This window comes from Lycium barbarum, chromosome 1, assembly GCF_019175385.1.
Source record: "Lycium barbarum isolate Lr01 chromosome 1, ASM1917538v2, whole genome shotgun sequence".
In the NCBI taxonomy this organism is placed as follows: domain Eukaryota; kingdom Viridiplantae; phylum Streptophyta; class Magnoliopsida; order Solanales; family Solanaceae; genus Lycium; species Lycium barbarum.
In genome coordinates, this window is record NC_083337.1 from 167,614,805 (window position 1) to 167,635,474 (window position 20,670).

The 20,670-nt window shown below is 37.2% G+C and overlaps 2 protein-coding genes across 4 annotated transcripts; both read left to right on the forward strand.

Moving 5' to 3' along the window:
- Nucleotides 1-7,331: 7,331 nt before the first annotated feature.
- On the forward strand, nt 7,332-12,118 carry LOC132606252 (phosphoinositide phospholipase C 2-like). Of its 2 annotated transcripts, none has more exons than XM_060319664.1 (9): nt 7,332-7,764; nt 8,339-8,535; nt 8,614-8,755; nt 9,225-9,410; nt 9,692-9,906; nt 10,318-10,435; nt 10,572-10,724; nt 10,830-10,916; nt 11,568-12,118. In XM_060319664.1, exons 1-9 carry the CDS (start codon nt 7,459-7,461, stop codon nt 11,871-11,873), a joined length of 1,710 nt encoding a protein of 569 aa, XP_060175647.1. In that variant the 5' UTR covers nt 7,332-7,458; the 3' UTR covers nt 11,874-12,118. The 2 variants fall into 2 exon arrangements, with proteins under 2 accessions (XP_060175647.1, XP_060175655.1); XM_060319672.1 differs by having other exon boundaries at nt 7,333-7,764; nt 9,695-9,906.
- Nucleotides 12,119-16,408: 4,290 nt separating this feature from the next.
- LOC132606238 (zinc finger CCCH domain-containing protein 66-like) lies at nt 16,409-19,608 on the forward strand. Of its 2 annotated transcripts, none has more exons than XM_060319647.1 (2): nt 16,409-16,570; nt 17,404-19,608. In XM_060319647.1, exon 2 carries the CDS (start codon nt 17,423-17,425, stop codon nt 19,325-19,327), a length of 1,905 nt encoding a protein of 634 aa, XP_060175630.1. In that variant the 5' UTR covers nt 16,409-16,570; nt 17,404-17,422; the 3' UTR covers nt 19,328-19,608. The 2 variants fall into 2 exon arrangements, with proteins under 2 accessions (XP_060175630.1, XP_060175637.1); XM_060319654.1 differs by lacking the exon at nt 16,409-16,570 and adding an exon at nt 16,607-16,996.
- The last annotated feature ends 1,062 nt before the right edge of the window (nt 19,609-20,670 follow it).

The window sequence follows — 20,670 nt, forward strand, 5'->3', positions numbered from 1 at the left end:
GATGAGTGGAGATGAGAGAGATGAGAGAAAACAAAGAAAGGGGGCGGCCGAAGGGTTTTCGGGAAAAAGGAAAGAAGAAAGAAAGAGATTAGGGTAAGAAGAAAAATAGGGGAATTGGGTTGGACCGGGTAGTTTTTTTTTTGGTAATGGGTCGCTAATATTGAATGTATAGTGGGCTAAAAAATGTGGGCTGTTTATTTGGGTAGGGAAATAATATTGTATTTGTATTTAGGGCCATTAATTTGGCTGAAAATTATTGGTCCTTCCTCCTCTATTTAATTATTTTTGGGCTTCTAAGTTAATAACTGGTATAATATATACTATGTGAAGATAATTAATAATTAATATGTAAATAAGGATTTAACAAAATGTTATCTTGTAATTAATTTAACGAGTCCACCCGAAAATGAAACGATGGCGAACCATTTAAAATTTGTGATAAAGTAATGCTCGTAATGTTGAAAATAAAAGTAGCGATATTAATAGTAGTAGCGATAAAAAACTGAAAATAAAATATTTAGCTCGTCAATAAATTTAGAAGCCCGAGTAAATAAAATTAAATAAAGGAGGGACAAAATTGGATGTCAACAGCAGGCAATTAACGGAGGTTTAGTTTTAACTTTACCGTAGTTAGCCTTTAGGTGTCCTAAGTCACCGTTAAATTAATTAGGTGGCGACTCCTTAAAACGAACAATAACAGGAATCACCAATATGTTGTACCCTAATTTAACCCGGTTAAAATGGGGTGTGACACATACCCTCGTTAATGAGGCACTGCTAAGGGACTCCGTTCATCTATCGTTTGTCCGAGTCCGAGACAAGGGGCCTCAAGTAGCTTGCCACACCCACCGGGCGAGAAAGAAAGCTGCAATCCTCGGGAACGGTAATCACAACCGATCTTGTCCTCCTCCGTTCTACACTTGGGGTCGGAAAGGTGCGCACCAAGCTATCCCTAGCACCGGACTCGGTGGTCCGACTAGCCGCCCTCGTGGCTCGAGGAATCGGGAGATGTCCGAAACTAGCAGCTTCACCGGTAGCAGGAGGAGTGTTCGAGAACATGTCATCAAACTCATTCGACCTTAGAGCTGGAGTCGAACTCGGAGCGGCCTCAGCAACTTCGGTAAAAGCAGGAACCTCCGAAGTTGCAGCAGTCTCATAATCGGGCAACGGACTAACATCCGTAGGGACTTCGCTCTCGGGGGCCGGCTCAGTTCTTTGACCAGCTTCGGCAGCAGCTGCTTTCCCGGATCTTCTTGTCTTTTACAGGGGGTTTCTTCGGAAGAAGCATCACCTGAAATATCAACGAATTCAATCGACCTTAGAGGAGTCAGGTAATGAATTTCTTCCCCACCTATGCGTTGTCGGGACTGAAGGTCCTTCCCCGGCTGAAGGAAATGGTGACACGGTGATACCCTCCTCCAGAATGGGAGCCACGGGAGGGGCCACACTGATCCTCCGAACGAGGAGCTCGGGCTCTGTTTCATCCCTTAAAGTCCTAACGACGCTCCTCGCCCTCTTCTTCGGTTTCTGCCCTTTGTTCGAGGGCCTTTTTCTCTTGGAGGCGACAGCAAGGATACGAGATGCACCCGCTGAATCGAACTCGGGTGCCGACGTTGCGGGTTCAACTGCTGATTCCGGCCTTGGATCCACCGAGCCCTTAGGTAAACCTGAAAATCGAAGATGTTATAGAAGGGTAGAAGATGCAATGAATACGGATAGAAGCAAAGTACTACCGTCGTTCTGGCGACCCATCGACCACGTGACAGGTGTCCCCACGTCCGATCGTCGTGGGCATGTTGGCTGAGGAGAGCAATAACCCATTCGTTGAGATTCCGGACGACCGGAGGAATCCAACCCACGGTTAATATAAATAAGAAGACAAGTAGTGAGAAGGTAGAAGAACGGGAGTTTGACAAAACATTCAAAAGCAATTATTAGAACTAGGACTTACGATTATCATTCCATTGCTCCAGAAAAGGCATGTTACTGGCCGGAATAATGTCCTCGGTCCTCACACGGACATAACGGTCCAACCAGCCCCAGTCTCTGTCTTCATCCATTTTTAAAAAAATTGAATTCCGGCTACGCTTAGCGAGTTTTATTACACCACCCCGGAACAACCTCGGGGAGTATAAACGTATTAAGTGGGCCAGCGTGAATTCCTTTTTTGTATTATTGGCCAACAGTCGGAGGCAGGCCACGGTCCTCCAAACAATCGGACCAATCTGTGCCAAGGTTATGTTGTAAGTCCGACACATGTCTAAGATAACCGGATCGACCGGGGGAACGAGCTTGAGGGTGAAAGGGTAAGTATAAACGTATAAGAAGCCTTCCCGATGGTCGGTGACTGACTCGTCTGGCCCGGGGGCAAAAACTTGGACTGAACGGTTGTCCCATCCACAATCAGCCTGGACTAAGTCGAGTTTGTTATGTCCCGTGTTTTTCGCATATTTGGAAATCGAGAAAAATGAATAAGACTTGTGTGTTATAAGGAAATATTTTGATTCTAGATAATATGACTATGTTGGTTATGAAACTATTGGTGCTAAGTCATTGGGGAAGGCCGAGGGTAAATTTGGAATTTCGGAAATTAGTTTCGGGAATTACAAAACGAGACTTCAATGGATTGGGCCAAGAAAAATGTAACAAAAATTGAGGCCCAAGTATTAGGGGTGGCCGGCCAAGGCCCAAGCCCCATTATTAATGGTCATGTGCTTTGCATGTGACCACTTAAGCATGTATTTAACCATGTATATCCCTAGAAAGTTCAAGAAAAAAAAAAGAAAATTTGAAGAACCTCCAAAAGGAGCTCTCGGCCGAGCAACAAGGAAAGAAAAAAATTTAATCTCCAATCTTTGATCTTAATCCAAAAATCTTGTTCTTCTTGTATTGTAGTAAGTTCAAGACGCTCTCCGACGGGATACAATTAGTTTGGTGAAAGGAGCGCGTTTGCGGCAAGTCGGAAATTCAAGTAAAGGTATGAATTTTCCTATTCTAATGTTATGGAATTGGTATGAATGTGTTAAGGATGGAGAATAGACGAGAATCCCGTAGTTTTGATGTGTGTGCAAAGCCATGTGTGTGTGTGTGTTTGGTGTTGTAGCCGTGACCTATGGGAAGTGCAAAGCCATGTGAATTTAATCTTGTGTAGTTGTTTGTTGCGTTGTTGTGACCTTTATAACGTTAATGAATCGAATTGGTGTTGGAAAATGATTTCGGAACATTATGGGAAAGTATATACCTTTGGTATATTTGTGTATATCATTGTATATCCATGATATTAAGGCTTTAAATATGACTTATAGTTGTTGTTAATGAATTCGGAATGAAATAATGCAAGTTAGTATGTTCGTCGGAATTGTTGACGTTTTGAAAGGAATATGGAAAGTGACGAACTTCTTGAATTTATGTATAATGTTGGAACATAATTGGGATGTGATTGAATAATCTTGAATGATTGAATGAATACAATAATGTGGACATAAGTTTGGAATTGTGAAGTTTGAATGAAAGTTGCCAACTTTTATAGTAAAGAAGAATATTGAAGTTAGAATGATTTAGTTGTGGTTTATGTTGTTTGTGACGTTTGGGTTGTTGTTGTTGATGTTTATTGAGCCGAGCTAAGTCTCGGGGGTGTTAGATATATAGGGGAAGTGCTGCCGAAATTTCGGTAGGCAGAAATGAAGTTAATGGAATTTTTAAGCTTAAGAATCTCTAATAGGTAACTTTGACCATTTGCAGATTCTGGACGAAACGGGATTTGATTTTGGGGTGAGCATAAGACGTTTCTAAGGTATGTAAAGCTTCCCACTTCTTCCTTTGGCATGTCTTAGTATGTTAGGTTGATATCGGAACCCCGGGAGCAATTCTGCTCCTCGAAATCCGATCTAGAAAATGGCTACTATTCATTCAATTCAATTGAAGCCTAATGTTCCTATTTTGGCTAGAAAGCAATCAAACGTCCGAAACTTATGCAAATGCAATCGGATTACTTTGAAATCTTTATGTATGATCTTATAGACCCGAAATGTTCATAAATTATGTTCGCCACCTCGACTTGACCCGGGGTGGGCCCGCTAACCCCGAGATGCCTTATTTGTCCTACTAGGCTCTCTTTTTGGATAAGCTTCGACAAAGAATCTTCGATTTTGAAATTGTCCTCTATGAAATAATGTTCGGAACACTATGATGTAACAAACTATGTTTTGAGCCATACGTACCACTTTGGAAACATTTTGTGAAATGAACTTTCGTACCAACTAATTATTTGACTATTTTGGTTAATGAACTGACTTATGAAGTAATCAAGTTTTGAAAGGCTATTTTGATATACAAATTGCATTGTTTGCTCACGACTCCGCTCGTGCCTTATTATGATTTCGTTCACCGGTTCCCGGGCCGGTTATGATTCGTGCGCTCTATGATGATTCGGCCGTATGCTGTGTTACGGTTCCCCGAGGCCTCGCCATAGGGCCGGGTTTCGTTTGGAGTTATGCTGTGATATGGCTGTGGTGTGATACGCTCATATGTGTGTGTTCGGGTATGTACGGAGATTTGAACCTTCTGGTGTTATGCTGTGTGTGGCACCAGCGTCGGAGTGGTGACCACGTTTCTGAGCTTTGCATGATTCTGTTTGCATTATGTATATATGATTTTGATAAACATTTTGATATACTGTTCGACATTTCTCTCTTTTGTATTCTGTTTGCTTTCAGTTGTGGCCTATATTTTTGTACTCCATGCTTTACATACTCAGTACATCTTTCGTACTGACCCCCTTTCTTCGGGGGCTGCGTTTCATGCCCGCAGGCACAGACGCCGGTGATCCACCACTGTAGGCTCCACTTCTGCTATTTCGGAGTACTCCCTTGATTCGGAGTCCACTTTTGGTATATATATATCTTCTGCCATGTATATATCTCTGCATATCTGACTATTTGGGTACGGCGGGGCCCTTTCCCGTCATATGATTCTGTCGGTCAGTTTAGAGGTCTGTGGATATGTCTGTGGGTTATGGTCAGTCTGTATGCTTATGTGTATATGTTGTTTGGGCGATCCCATACGCCGAGGCGGCCGGTCCGCATATGTTTGTGCATTGCTTTGATTAGCCCTGTGTGGCCTCTGTTGGTGTTTGCTGTGTACAGGGTTATTCTGGTTAGTCCGAAAAATAAGGAAACTCTGCCGAAATTTTTCTGGAAATTATCTGTATTTGGAATATAGCCTTGTCGGCTTCTGCTATACATTTGAATACGTTTGATAGATGGGTTTGGGTGCCCAGATCGGGCACTAGTCACGGCCTACGGGGTTGGGTCGTGACAGAGTTTATCCTCGGTAATGGATGAAGGATATCGTCTCACATCAAACCCTCTATCGGATACCGAAGAAAGTTTTTCAACCTCGAAATCTTTGTTGAAATTGGGTTTGGACGGAACAATATCCAAAGCAGTGGGCTCGAAGGTGATTTTTGCCTTAGGTGGTGAGGTTGGCTCGGTTCCTTGAGACGAAGCCAAGGGAACATCATGGGAAGTGGTTTCGGTGTTAGCAGACATTTGGAAATTACGAAAAACGATTTGGCAAAATTCGAAGGGAAGTTAAGAACAGAAATGAGGGAACAGTCAAATAAGGACTCGAAGTGGTAAAGAGTAAAGAGAAGAAGCAGCAACACACTTACAAGAACGGCTAGTGGAGAAGTTGGCAGAATCGTTCCTTTTTACGTAGTATAAGCAGCGAATCAACAAGAAATGTGAGTTGAAAGATGATAAGTGAAGAACTGAAAACAGAGAAGAGGTGAGTTGAAGAGGTAAAAATGTTCAAATGAAGAGGTAAAGGACGTTATATAGGCATGGGATCGAGGCGGTTACAGATCCCAGCCAACCGGGGAGAGCCACGTGTCCTATAATTAATGAGAAGTGACTTGAAACGACGTGCGTTACGACGATTGTCAGAGCTGACCGTCCGGGATGAGACACGTGGCTGATGACAGACGGGACGTGACGCAACTGTTCCCGCCAAAATGAAAAGATAAGAACGAGCATTCGGAACTACTGGTTTTTTATTCATCCACTTCCCGTTACTCCGATAAAACTACGGTCCGGGAAGTGTGGGGACTATCTGTATACGGTAAAAATCGGATTTATGTTAAACCGGTAAGACCGGTGACCGAGGGAAGAAAGGGACAAGCACGTGCACGAAGACTTTCTTTCTGGACCGGAGGAGTGCTTGAACCGAAGAAAAGGAAGGGCATCATTTGGTCCGGCTTCTCCATAGCCGTGTTGGTCGTGGCCGTTGGTCCGTTTGATCGTGGCCGTTGGTCCGAGTGATCCGTTACACAATTGCCACGCGTCCGTTCAGCCACATTGTGCTGCCAATTGTACGAGTGTCAGACCGTACGATCAACCTTATCCATTTTAGGGTTATTTTTTATTCTTTAGGGCCTTATGTTGTATGAAGCCCATGAGGCAAAACTATAAATAGGGGTCATTACCCTACTTTTAGGAGTTGGCTTCTGAGATCTAGAACATATTGTAATAGCAAAATATACAACATTCTCCTACTTATTATCTGATTTTGGTCCGGATTTATTGTGTTCTTCTTAGATTTATTCAATAAAGCAATATCATATATTATTTAATACACGCATTATTACAAACCATCAATCACTATTCAGATTACTCATAGCTCATCTTAAACCATTTTTCTCTCAATCAAGAATAGATTAAAGTTCAACCATATCCTATACCTCACTCATAAATTTAATTGATTATCCAAATTTGGGGTAAACAAATTCCTCGAGAGTTAATTTGAAAATCATTTGCACCACAATCTTGGAAAGAAAGAAAAGTGTTGTTAACATTCTGAGCGGACAGAGTCGATTGTTGGAATAAACTAATTTATTTAACTTGGACTTATATCTTCAATCAATATTCATCTAACTACATAATTCACAATTAAGCACGAGATAGAGGCGTGGATCGCATGTTTGGTATGGAATATTGGTGAACTTGGGGGGTAAAAAATTATACTGCAAATATAGGGTAATATAAAATATTATACATATATATTGTTGGATTCCTCGACGTGAACTACACTCTGAATGCACCTTTTTTAATTTCATTGTTAGAATATCTTGCTTTGCCATCCAAAATTTTCTTTACTCTTTCCAATCAAGAAAGGTAACTTGCTCTTCCTCTTCAATTTACCAAAGTTTCTGGCAGTTACAAGCATCACTTTTCGTGTAGGCATAATATATTCTTTATGGGACAAAGTAGGGACAATATATTCCTGAGCAATTCCCAGAATATTTTAAACCAAACGTTTTCTTATATTCTACCAGGCATATCAAGAACAAAGACATTAATATACCTACATATAAATTGAACAAATTTAACAAAGTTGGATACAATAATCTGTGACAGTAAGAATTGAAATTACTTGTGCTCTGGTTGGGAAAAAATAATAATGTCCAATGGTAAGCAACATTTCAAGGTTTGCTTCTGCTGGTCGAGAGTATTCAAACTGAGAGGAGCTGAAAAAGCAGAAGATATTGAAAAAGTATTTGAATCATACTCAGTAAATGGAATTATGAGTAAAGATAAGCTAATTAATTTTCTGGAGAAAGAACAGAAGGAGGTGAATGTTACAAAAGAGGCCGACAATATATTCAATAGCCTCAAGCATCTCAATGTTCTTCATAGAAGGGGATTGACTCTTGAAGCTTTTTTTAGATATCTTATTGGTGATAATAACTTTGCCCATCAGTCTAAGGTATTAAAATTATTTTATGTCAATTTTCTTGTAAGGTGATAAGAATTCCATTAACTTTTGCTACTTTCCTTTTCTTTCATAATGGAAAACTCTGTTTCTGCACCTTGTACATAGGCTTGGCCAAACCTTGTTAAATGCTTATGTTATTTCTTCAATATGTTTGATGCGATTATGCACTAATCAATATGCAATTTTCCTCAACAATTTACTACATTATGCTTTAGTCTCAATTTTAACGTTAACAAATGCCTATTTCATTTTATATGAAAGCTTTTTTATAAATTTAGGTAATTAGGGACACATTTGGGATATATGAAGGGGGCTGTAATTGGAGAGTATTATTGTTGTCTTTCATAACAAAAAACTCTCTGTTTCTACCATGAGGATATATATTTGGTTGAACCTTGTTAAATCCTAATGTTATTTCGTCTTCTCTATTTGCTTGTGTGCTAGTTAATATGCGATCTACCTCAATAATTTCCTTCATTACGCTTTAACCTCAATTTTAAAACTAACAAGGCCTATTTCATTTGATATGAAGCTTTTTAATTCCTTCATTTATTGGGTTCTTCAGGTCCACCAAAATATGGATGCTCCTTTGGCCCATTATTATATATACACAGGCCATAATTCGTACTTAACTGGAAACCAGCTCAGTAGTGATTGCAGTACTGAACCAATTAAGAAGGCCCTAAAGAAGGGAGTTAGAGTGATTGAATTGGACCTTTGGCCTAATACCACCAAAGATGATATCGATGTTCGTCACGGACGGTAATTATTTCGCTTATTCATAATAATTGAACAACCATTAAGACATGAATCTTGAAGTATTCCAAGTTAAAATTGCAGGACACTGACAACACCTGTTAAGCTAAGCAAATGTCTGAGAGCCATCAAGGAAGTTGCCTTCTCAGTTTCTGAGTATCCCGTTATACTTACTTTTGAAGACCACCTTCATCCTTGCCCAAAGCTTCAAGAAAAAGTTGCCGAGGTGAACCAATATGTATTAATTTCACTGCCAAATTTCAAACATTTCAATTCATGGTAATTCAATGTTTTTAATGCCAATGTCACTAATTGCTATGACCCCCTCGTTGCATCTTATATTATCCATGCTCCAGATGTGTAGGGGCGTGCAGGGGTGTTGTCTTTTAAAGTATTTATACACCTTTTTAAAAAATAGATATAATTATGTGAGTATTTGTCTAAATTATTTGTTATCTTTATATTAAACGTCTTATCTAACAAGCACTTTCACTAATTCGAGCTGTAAGAGCTAATATGGAGATAAGATTACTTGTTTTTTGGTTTTTCTACAACGTTAAATATTTTAGGATAAATTAAGCTTACTTACCAAAATAATATAAAACGAAAGTAGTAAAGCATAATCTTCTCAAAGATAAGAACATTTATAATACTTAGCTTATTCCGAGTCAAATATAATCCTTGAATGCGCGCAGATGGTCAAAAGCACATTTGGTTCCATGCTGTTCATCCCAAAATCAGAGATGGACGAGTTCCCTTCACCAAACAAGTTAAAGAACAAAATCTTAATTTCGACGAAACAACCACCAAAAGATGGCCCTGAATCAGACAATAAGGTTCCACCACAGAGAGGACATTCAAAAAATGAACTTGATACTCAGGTTTAATTTCTTTTCTCTAATTATTATTTTCTTGCCCCTATTTTGAATTGCTATTTTCTTCCTACTTTAACTTTTATACATTAACAACCTAACATATTTTTTATTTATCAAGTTCCTACAAAATAGCTACAAATAATTATCCGTAAAAATGAAATTTATTTATCAAGTTCTTACTAATTGAAGCGTGAATATTAATTATTTACATTATCAATGTATATACGAGTAATTAAGTTAAATCGCTTCATGATACTTATATTCTACAAGCACTTCGGTATCTCTAGCAGGAAATACAAATAGAGGAGGGGGACGAAGTTGAAGACGAAGACGAAGTTCCCAAATATAGAAATTTAATTGCAATCCATGCCGCGAAGCACAAAAGGGGTATGGAAAATTTTGGGAACCATGGAAGTTCTAATAAAGTTGGACGTCTTAGCATGAATGAACAAGCCCTTGAAGATACCGTAGCTGTTATTGAACATGGCCATCAACTTATCCGGTAAATATAAAATCTCAGCTCATTAATTTGCTCTTTGTTTACTGCTACTCTTTTCATCAAATAATATTATGTCTCTAGACGTTCCCTCATGTGTAGTCTCTGTAACAGCTTAAGCTTTTAGATGAGATAGTGATCACACACTTTAATATGGTATTGGAGCAAGTTGCACAGCCACATAGATTGAATGGTGGTCAGTTGAACACCCTTCGCTGAAATTTACAAACTATGCGCGCGCGCACACACATATATATACTAAATCTTGAACACCCTTAGTGAAATTTCTGATATCGCCATTGAGCAGAACATAAGTGCATGTGTGGCTATCTCATGTATGGATCAACATACTTTTCTTTCAGTTCTACCCTTACTACTTCATGAATTGATGAAATATGATCATTATATATACTTCAGATTTACACAACGAAATATACTAAGGGTGTACCCAAAGGGTACACGCATTGATTCATCAAACTATGATCCTCTAATTGCTTGGATGCGTGGAGCGCAGATGGTTGCATTTAACATGCAGGTCGAGTACTCGAACTTGCCATATTAATTGCCCTTCAAATTAACTTTCAGTTGAGGGTGATAGAAATAAAGAAATTTTGACTAGGAAGGGTCAAGATTATGGTTACAGCCTCATTTAAATACTTATATTGTAACAGGGATACGGCAGGTACCTATGGATGATGCAAGGATTTTTCCGAGCCAACGGGGGCTGTGGCTATGTGAAAAAACCAGATTTCTTACTAAGTCCTGATGGAGCATGTGACGAAGTTTTCAATTCCATGTCCTTGCCTGTGAAGAAAATTCTCAAGGTTCATAAACTTCAATAATACATTTTTCTTGTGCTTCTGCTGAAGAATAGGAGTAACATATATAGTACTATATGTTTAATGTGAATATTCATTTTGATAAAACAGGTAAAGATATATATGGGAGAAGGTTGGCGTGCAGACTTCCACTTTAGACACTTTGATTATTTTTCCCCTCCAGACTTCTATGTCAGGGTAAGCTATTCAGCAGCTTGTCTATCTTATTTTTCCAGATTAATTGGTACTTATTACATTTAATATAGGTAGTTTATATGTATTTATCTTTTATGTAAGTATAATTATTTTCCTTGAAAGTGGCATAGACGTTAAACTGTGGTAACAAGGATTTAACCTTATAACCGTTTAACATTTAATTTTTTTCCTTGAAAGTGACATAGATGTTAAACTCTGGTAACAAGGATTTAACCTTATAACCGTTTAAAGAATGTTTAAACTAATCATTGTAATTTAACATGTTATACCATATTCTTTGTCTTATTTTGAAGTTACAATTCGACTTATTAGGGGCAGTTTACCGCAGTCATCTTTTAGGTGACCTGATAATATAAAAAAGATTTACTCTCTATCTATAGAAGTTAAATTTAGGATTTAACATTTAGACGCTAATAATTACTATTAAAAAAGATCATATGCAATGTAACATGTTACGTCCCGCCTTATTTTTTCTAGGTTACTAATTCTATTTACCATGAGCAGTTTATATAGTCGGTATAAAAAAGTTAAACTCTTTGCACAAATTAATAGCACAAGATTTCTAGTTTGCAAAAAAGTTGGTTACTATTACAGAGATTTGTAGTTTGTATTGATAAATTTAGATAATTGCAGGTTGGAATAGCAGGAGTACCTGCGGATACATGTAAGATGCGCAAAACTGAGATTATTAACGATCAATGGATACCAATATGGAATGATGACGAGCAATTCGAATTCCCACTTCGTGTTCCAGAACTAGCTTTGCTTCGGATTGATGTTAAAGATTATGATCCATCTGGTGAAGATGAATTCGCAGGACAAACATGTTTGCCTGTTTCTGAGTTGAGGACTGGGATTCGATGTGTTCCGTTGTATGATCGCAAAGGAGATGTTTACAAATCCGTAAAGCTTCTCATGCGTTTCGACTTCACTCTTTGATTTTAATTGCAATATATAGGTAAAGTTGTTAGCTCTGCATAGTTACATTGTCATAGGGACATCATGTGTAATTGTGTATACCATATTAAAGTAAGTCGAAAGTGAAAACATCATGCTAGGAGAGCACCAGTGATTTGAAATGAAAATATAATGTATCGATGAAAAGCAAAGACTTATTTTAGGTGCTTTTAAGCCAAAATAACTTTTAACACTTTTATAGTGTTTGAATAAAATAAAAAAGTGTTTTTAAGAACTTGTTTTTAAGCCACTCTGACAAAATAAGCCAAAAGCAATAAGCTAAAATTTCTAATTTATAACTTTTGGCTTATAAGTCAAAAATCATGGCTCTAGATAGATAAAGAGTTCTATATATATATATATATATATATATATATATATATATATATATATAATTTTTATTTATAAAAATACTGACAATGTAAAAATCGTATGTGTCGGATTTCTAGAATATATTAGCAGCATAAACATGTTTGGGCCACATAGCATTGTTGGCCCTTTCTGATTTCCTATTTGATTTCATCAAGGGTTTCATCAATCACTCACCTGTAACATGGTAGCATGCGCTGTAATTTGGTTTTCGAGCTACCGGTTGTAAATCTGAAATTCGAGGAGCCCATATGCTATTTGTGTCTGCACGTCGCCTAGATAGGAAAAGTTGGTGATTTGCAATAGTAATTCATAAGGGGTATCTTGAACTTTTGACCCTATTTAAAATGACCTGTGTTGTTCATCAGATAAGTTGTGGTATAAATTAGTTTTGTCTATGAGGCAGGATTTCGAAATATTTCAATTAAGTCAAAAATCGTGAACCTGCTCAATCGACAATAAGTTTTGTCTCATAGACATCAATTGTGTGTATTGCTCAATTGTCCACTTGTGTGTAACTTCTTGAAATGTCTTGAAGTCTTGCTTCATAGGCAAAACTAACATATGTGCGCATTACAACTAAAACTTATGCCCGATTGGTTAAAACAGGTCCTTTTTTTTTTTTTAAAATAATGTTAAGTATGACAAAAAATTTAAGACCATCCCTTATAAAGTGGGGCCAAATATTTCGGGCAATTCACAGGAATGACCTTATTTTGGGGTCTCTTTAATTTTTGACCTTCGCCTAATACCATGAGGTTTGGGGGTTCGAACCCGGCTCAGTAAAAAAAAAAAAGAAAAAAAAAAACAAGACAGAATTTTGTAGCAAAGTTAGGCATATCGGACTAAAGTAGGCCTCAGGTAGAACTTTGAATGCTAAACTCTAGCTGCAAGCAAAATTTTGATTGCAAAACTATACCTTAAGGTAGAATTCAAAACTCTGCCTGCAGGTAGAGTTTTCCATTCATAGCATTCAAAATGTTGCCTGAGGTAGAGTTTTGCATGCCTTGCGAATCCAAACCTCTGCTTTGCGAAATTATTTTTTTTTTTCTTACTGAGCTGTGATTCGAATTCAGAATCTTGAGGTATTGGGCGAGGGGAAAAAATTAAAGACTACCCATTTGAGGGGCAAAAATTAAAGACCAGTGCTTTTGAAAGGCAGTCCGCACAAAAAAATATTTCTGCAATTCCTTTTTTTTTTTTTTTTTTATGAAAGATTCCCAATTTAACATAATTTAGAAAAGCCCAATTGAATATAGTGTGTGCCCACTCCTTTTGGATCTAAACGTGGAAAGCCCAATAATAATAGATCAAGTTCCTAAGGCACTCTACTTGGGTTCAACTTCCATCTCCTCTGTACACTTGTATATATTAGACCAGTTGTGCATTCTTGTATACTGGAATGGGCAGTGAACAAATAATATAGAACTCTGATTTTACAGTTCCTCGTAGTGCTAACGGTATCATCTCATAGGGAACTCTGATCTTACAGTTCCTCGTAGTTCACCAATATAGGAAATAAAGAAGAGTAAGGTCAACTTTTACAAAGAGATATTCAGAGGTAGGTTAGCAAATCACTCCTATTAAAATCGTTTTAACTTCAGTTGTTCACCTACATTAATCGACAGGAAAAGAATTTTTGCATCAAAAGAAATGCAAAATACATGCCTTATTCGTTCTATTGTGTTAGGGCTAGCAGAAATTACTGGAGTAGTATATTTGGACAGAAAATAAAAAAGAAATTGCTATTGTATATTTTTTAGGAAATATGTTTAGTAATATCCTTTCTATTTTAAAGGAAATAAAAAATCGTCCTATGCTAGACTCATCTGATGGAAAAATCAAAAGGGGACCTAACTTAGAGTTTTATCGAATATGTAGCGGAAGGGACGAGACGAGACCTAATTTAGATACTGAACAAAATTATTACCCTTCTTGTTTAAGTAGGTTCATAAATATCCTATGATTTTGTGGAGGAGCTTAATTAATTAGTGGCAGTGCTAATGTCACTTTTAATTGAGATATGCACCTAAAACTTTAGAACCAAACTTTACATTGAGCCAAAATTTCTAATAAAACAGTTAAATCTAAAACAATATTAGTGATGAATCCACAGACTACAGTTTTAGATTAATTAATGCGATATTGACAAGACAGTCAGATTAATTGTGCTCGTCAATTAAAATCAAAGGGATGCTTAACTAATTTTTCACAACGTAAGTCATTTTCTAGTGTTCAGTCGCTGCAAAATATTTTTCATAAAAGACAATTTTCACCAAATTGAAAAAAATAGCTTCGGCCACTTTTGGTCATAAATCATTTGTGTTTACAATTATCAACTCTTAGCTCTATATTAGTGCTCTAACTAAGACTTAAAAATTATTACTATTGGATAATAAAGATCACTTCAGAATTTAAAGTTTATGAATTCTGAATTCTAATTTTTTAAAATTACTATATTCTAAATTTGTAATTTGTACATATTATATAGAGTAGATTTTTATGTCAAATACAAGATTTGAGCAAAAATTACTTGGATTCTAGCGAACTCATATCATAAATGATGAAGTCGCCAATTATTATCAATTTTAAATTAATATCTTTTGAGGAAAATTTATTTTTTACTCAGCAAAATAATGGAAAACGTATATACTGTCGTACCAAACTCAAAAATGAAGGGAGGTTCTAGAGAAGGAAAATCATTGGAGGCTCCGAACTAGACAGTCTCTCTCTTTGTCACTATGTGTGTTTGTGTCGATAATATTCAGTTATTCACGTCTTCGCAGTGCGCATCTTTGTCACAATGATCCACTCGAGGCAACTATTAAAGCCCTGCCCACCATATGCGTCAAAATATAAATTGGACCCATTACAAACATATATCCTCCGCTTCAATTCACTTGTCTACGACTTTTCCAAAGTGCTTCCTCAACGTGGTAAATATTTTTCATATCGGATATTTATATCGAATAAATATATATTTATATGATTAAGTGATTTAATGAAGTGAATATATATATATATATATATATATATATTAATTAATCATGATAAAGTGATAGTTATATGTATTTAAACACGTATCACACACCTTTTAATTTGATATAAACACTTGATCCACCCTTCATCGCCCATCTCTTTCACCCTCGTTTTAGGACTTTCTTAAAGTTGTGGTAATTATTTTTCTAAATTGTGATAATAGATTCTCTAATTTGAGAAACTAAAGCTCCATACGTCTTCCTCATGGACCGCCAAAACAAACGATGAGGACGGCACTCGAATCCATTCTGCCGGTTTGAGTGATTGAACTATTTTCTAGAACACATATTAACTAATCATGATTATAAGTATTTATTTATGCTTAAATATTCAAAGTGTTCATAAGTTGACTGCTTATAAATTTTAAAATATTCAAAAGCCATAAACTGATTATCTCCGACTTATGATTTTTTAGCTTACAAGATGCTTATATTGGTTTGACTAATACTGTTTTATTCATAATATTTTTTTTTAGTTCTCAAGATATTCTTTTCTAAACTAAATTCCTAATTCATGTTCCATTCAATAAGGTAATCCACTACCGAGGGTTGTGGTGTGATGGCTATGCTTCCTTAATTAGAAGTTTTGTGTTCCGGTCTTGGAACGGAAAAAATTCCTATTGGCGAATACTTTTTCTTTTAACTAGCTTTATATTGCGCAAATTCGAATTGATCCGACTCTATACCGAATACCAAAAACGGAGTGAAAAATAAAAAGATAACCAGGACACCAGGTAATCCAAACGGACTTTGAGTAATTTATATCTCAAATATGTGCAACTATTACAATTTGATTGAGGGTAATCTTAGAAAAGTATTTTATCGTTTTGTAGTAAGTAATCAAATTGTCTTATACTGTAGAAGCTTTTATAACAGATAGAGTGTATAACTTATCCGGAATGAAATCAATGTGGGAGTCTAGTTTCCCAAATCCACCTTTTTTGAATTTGCATTTCATCTAACATTTGCATTTCATTTTCATTTTCATTTTCATTTTCATTGCATTTGGAAAAAGTGAGGTCACGAGAGGGAAACGAAATTTCTCGTTCCAATTTTCCATATTTAATTAATTATACCATTCAATTTTTGCGTTCTCTCTCTGTCCACCTGTCCCACTCTTTGATGGGTCGTACGTTCTTGTTGTACTTAAAAGGAGCAACTCCAGTTGCCTCCATTGGCAACTCATCTCTTGTTAGTTTGTTGCTCCCTTCTACTCTGCACATAACTTGGGCTTTAAACCCTCCTTTATTTTTCTGTCTACAAGACTTTGAGGTATGCTTCTCATGCTTTCATTCTTTTTGTATACTAATACTCATATTATTAACTATTCTCTTCGTTTCAATTTATATGAATCATTAGGCATAATATTTAAGAAAGAGGGAAGATTTTTAAAACTTGCGCTTCAAAATAAGTCTTGAGTATTTGTGTGGTTATAAATCATTTCATAAAGTGAATTTATTTTCAAATTAGGAAAGAGATTATTCATTTTGGTACGGACTAAAAAGTATATAGGTTAACGTAAATTGAAACAGAGGGTAGTTGGATCACTCTACTTATGGCACCTTAAAGGCAAAGCCAAGATTTTAAACTTTATGGTTCTGAATTTTAGAACACGACTTTAAGTGTTAATAATTGCAGAGACGAAGTCAGGATTTGAAGCTGATGAGTTTGAGAGGGCAGTTATTCAAAGTTATTAAGGTCAAATTAATAATTTCTACATATTTAATGGATTTTTAATACTTTTTAATGTTAGGTATAAAATTGTTTACTTTATTGATCACAATAGCTGCAAATTCGCATAATTTACACTTTAGTGCTCGAAGGTTGGAACTTTTTAATATCAAGAATGATACTTTGTTGCTAAATTCTGTAGGTTTCTGATAAACATGCCTCGTACTAATATTCGGAGCAGCTCATGCGTTAGATTAACAAATTTATTTATGTTTATCTTACTTTTTTATTGCTTGTATGCTTTAATATGGGGGTTTGAAATTTAATTTCCATTGCACAAGTAGGAATATTATGCTTGCTGCAGTCTGCAGATGTCTTTTTTGTTAAGTTTGACGAAATTGTGTACTAAATGTTTCTCTTATGCGATGTTGTAGAGAAGCACAGACCATATTCATGTGTAGTGGTTCTACGAGTAAGGTCTGTTCTACTGATTTAGCCATGGAAGCTGAAAATCAGAAGCAAAAAGAACTTGTCCCTGGGTTCTCCCTTTTGCTCGAGTTATCGGCCTCGGATGATGTTAGAAACTTCCAGAAGGCTGTGGAAGAGGAGGGTCATGACATCAATGAAGTGGGGTTATGGTATGTTAGGAGAGTTGGTGAAACAAAGATGGGATATGAGGAGAGGACACCCCTTATGATTGCTGCAACTTTTGGTAGCAAACAGGTGCTTAATTATATTCTGGAGAAGGGTTGTATTGATGTTAATAAACCTTGTGGCTCCGATCGGGCTACAGCGCTTCACTGCGCAATTTCTGGTGGCTCGGGAGCTTTGCCCGACGTTGTCAAGCTCTTGCTTGACGCTTCTGCTGATATCAATTTAGTAGATGCAAATGGAAAACGGGCTGTTGACCTGATTCCCGCTCGGAGTTGTTGCCTCAACTCTAGGCGTAAGATGCTGGAGCACTTGCTCGGAGGAAACAAAGACGAGGGCGAGCTTGATCAAGCAGAAGAACAACAATTGTTGACTCCAACCGACTCCAAATTTGGGAGCGAGAAGAAAGAGTATCCCGTTGATCCCTCTCTTCCGGACATAAAGAACGGGATATATGGGACGGATGACTTTAGAATGTACATTTTTAAGGTGAAGCCGTGCTCAAGAGCATATTCCCATGATTGGACAGAGTGCCCGTTTGTTCACCCTGGTGAAAACGCTAGAAGGCGTGACCCTAGTAAATACCACTATAGTTGTGTCCCTTGTCCTGACTTTCGTAAGGGAACATGCCAGAGGGGAGATGCTTGTGAATATGCTCACGGTATTTTTGAGTGCTGGCTTCACCCTTCACAGTACCGGACCCGTATGTGCAAGGATGAAACAAATTGCAGTAGGAGGGTATGTTTCTTTGCTCATAAACCTGGAGAGCTTCGCCCCTTGTACCCTTCCACGGGGTCTGCTGTGCTTTCCCCTAGATCATATTCAAATGGTACTTCGTCATTGGAAATGGGATCGATTACTCCACTAGCCCTCGGTTCTCCATCAACTCCACCTATGTCTCCTTCTACAGGAGCTTCTGCTGTGGGTGGATCTCTGTGGCCCAGCCCGATCAGCCTTGCAACTCCAACCTTGCAGCTGCCTATTAGTCGGTTGAAAACAGCAAGCAGTGCCAGAGACATGCAATTAGATAATGGTTTACGTGGATATGAAAGTCATCATCTGATGGATGACTTATCTGCTCTTTCTTCGCCATCCAGGTGGAATAGTTCTTTTAATGATCGAAATGGCGAATTTAGTACGCATGGTGGATTGGGACCCACTAATCTTGATGATATCTTAGCGAACCTTGATTCCAAAATTTTGTCTCAGCTAAATATGAACCAGCAACATATGACAAGTTATTCTTCGGGTCAATCCTCACCATCTTTTAGGTCATCAAATTCATATGGAATCGATCCATCTGGTGCTGCAACAGCAGCTTTGAGTTCAAGGTCGCTTGCATTTGCCAAGCGAAGCCAGAGTTTCATTGATCGAAGTGCTGGGGTCCGTCTTTCTAATGGGTCCGGTGTGCCTTCTAACCTCTCAGGTTGGGGCTCACCTGATGGTAAATTGGACTGGGGCATCCAGAAGGAAGAGCTCAATAAGTTGAGAAAATCTGCTTCGTTTGGTTTACGGAGCAGTGGCAGTAGGTTTCCTACTAGTGAATCTTCCGTTGAGCCTAATGTCTCTTGGGTTCAGTCTCTGGATTCTCCTAGACAGTTGTCTATGGAGGATCAGCAGTATCGTTTGAATACTAGTCGAGGTCCTGAGACGATTCCAACGTGGGCAGACCAGCTATACATGGAGCAGGAGCAAATCGTTCATTGATGGTGAAGATTGGATTCGGGAGCATTCATTCAAATATCTAACAAGTTTTTTTGTAATTTTTTGAATTCTTTTTTTCATATTCACCATCTTGTTGATGAAAGAATACTGATAAGCAGAGAAAGTAGTTGGGCAGGGTGGAAGAATTCTGCTCCTTGAAATATTTTTCCTATTTTTTATTTTTGATTGATGTCTGCTTTAATCTCATCATTATAGACCATGTAACATGGCCATGAATAATGATACAAGTAAAATGGTTCCGATTCAAGAGCCAAGTTATCAAATTACACGGTCTTTCAATTTTTATAGTTGAGTGGTTTGTATGTATGAATAAGTTTACAAGGAGATGAAATTGATTTATTTTTAGCTTCTAATAAAATGGAAGAACTCAAGACTATGTAATAATGTTTGTGCTTGAGTGATGTATTTTCTGCTTATCATAATATGGAAAGAAACTTGGAAAATGTAAGTCCGAGAAAAGGAGAACTAGCCATCTCTTGGAAGATGAGTAGGCATTCTTTTACTAGCCAGTTTATTTGGACAGATTATTCAACGCGGATAGTTTAATGCTCACGAAATCATAGTTTAAGCTGCATCTTGCAAGTTTGAATGATTTTGTTTAACTGTTAACCTAATTTGTTTTTTGTTCTGTCTATCGATTCAGCAAAAAAATAAATATATCCTAAAATTAGTTAAAGTGATCATCGACCAGCCAAATAAGAAGCTAAGGTAGGAACAAAGGACCACTGAGGAAGGTAGTGGAATGGATAAGATATTTTTATTTTTATTTTTAATCAGAGGTCAGAGATTTTTGGTTCAGAGCCATGAGATTATGAAATGAAAAACCTTCTAAAAAGTGTTTTCCTTTTTATGAACCCTACATAACATGGGCCAGGATTAATCGAAACTTTAATTTCACATATCAAATACTTATTAAAAATAAAAAGACAGGAAAAAATGTGACAATTCCTACCACCATGACTTAGGTCACCTGGCATAGGTTAATGAATATTGTAGTTTAGGTACGTATTTGAACTTTACGTCAAGCTAATTAAATCTATTATTTAAAAAGAGAATGATAGAAAGGCGAGTTCATTAATTTGAAGAGAGTAAAGTGTACGCAGATTTTACTCCTATCTTCCGGCTGTTTCCGAAAGACCCTCGGCTCAAGAGAAAAACACGACAAGAAAAGGTCAAATAAGCACAAACAGTTCACAGCAGAATGAAAATGAAACTAAAGAAAGCGAAAAAGTCATGATAGAGCAGTCTGAGAAAAAGAAGCAGTAGCTACCACAGATAAATAAGATAATCGAAATACAAAAAATAACATATAGTAACAAGAATCA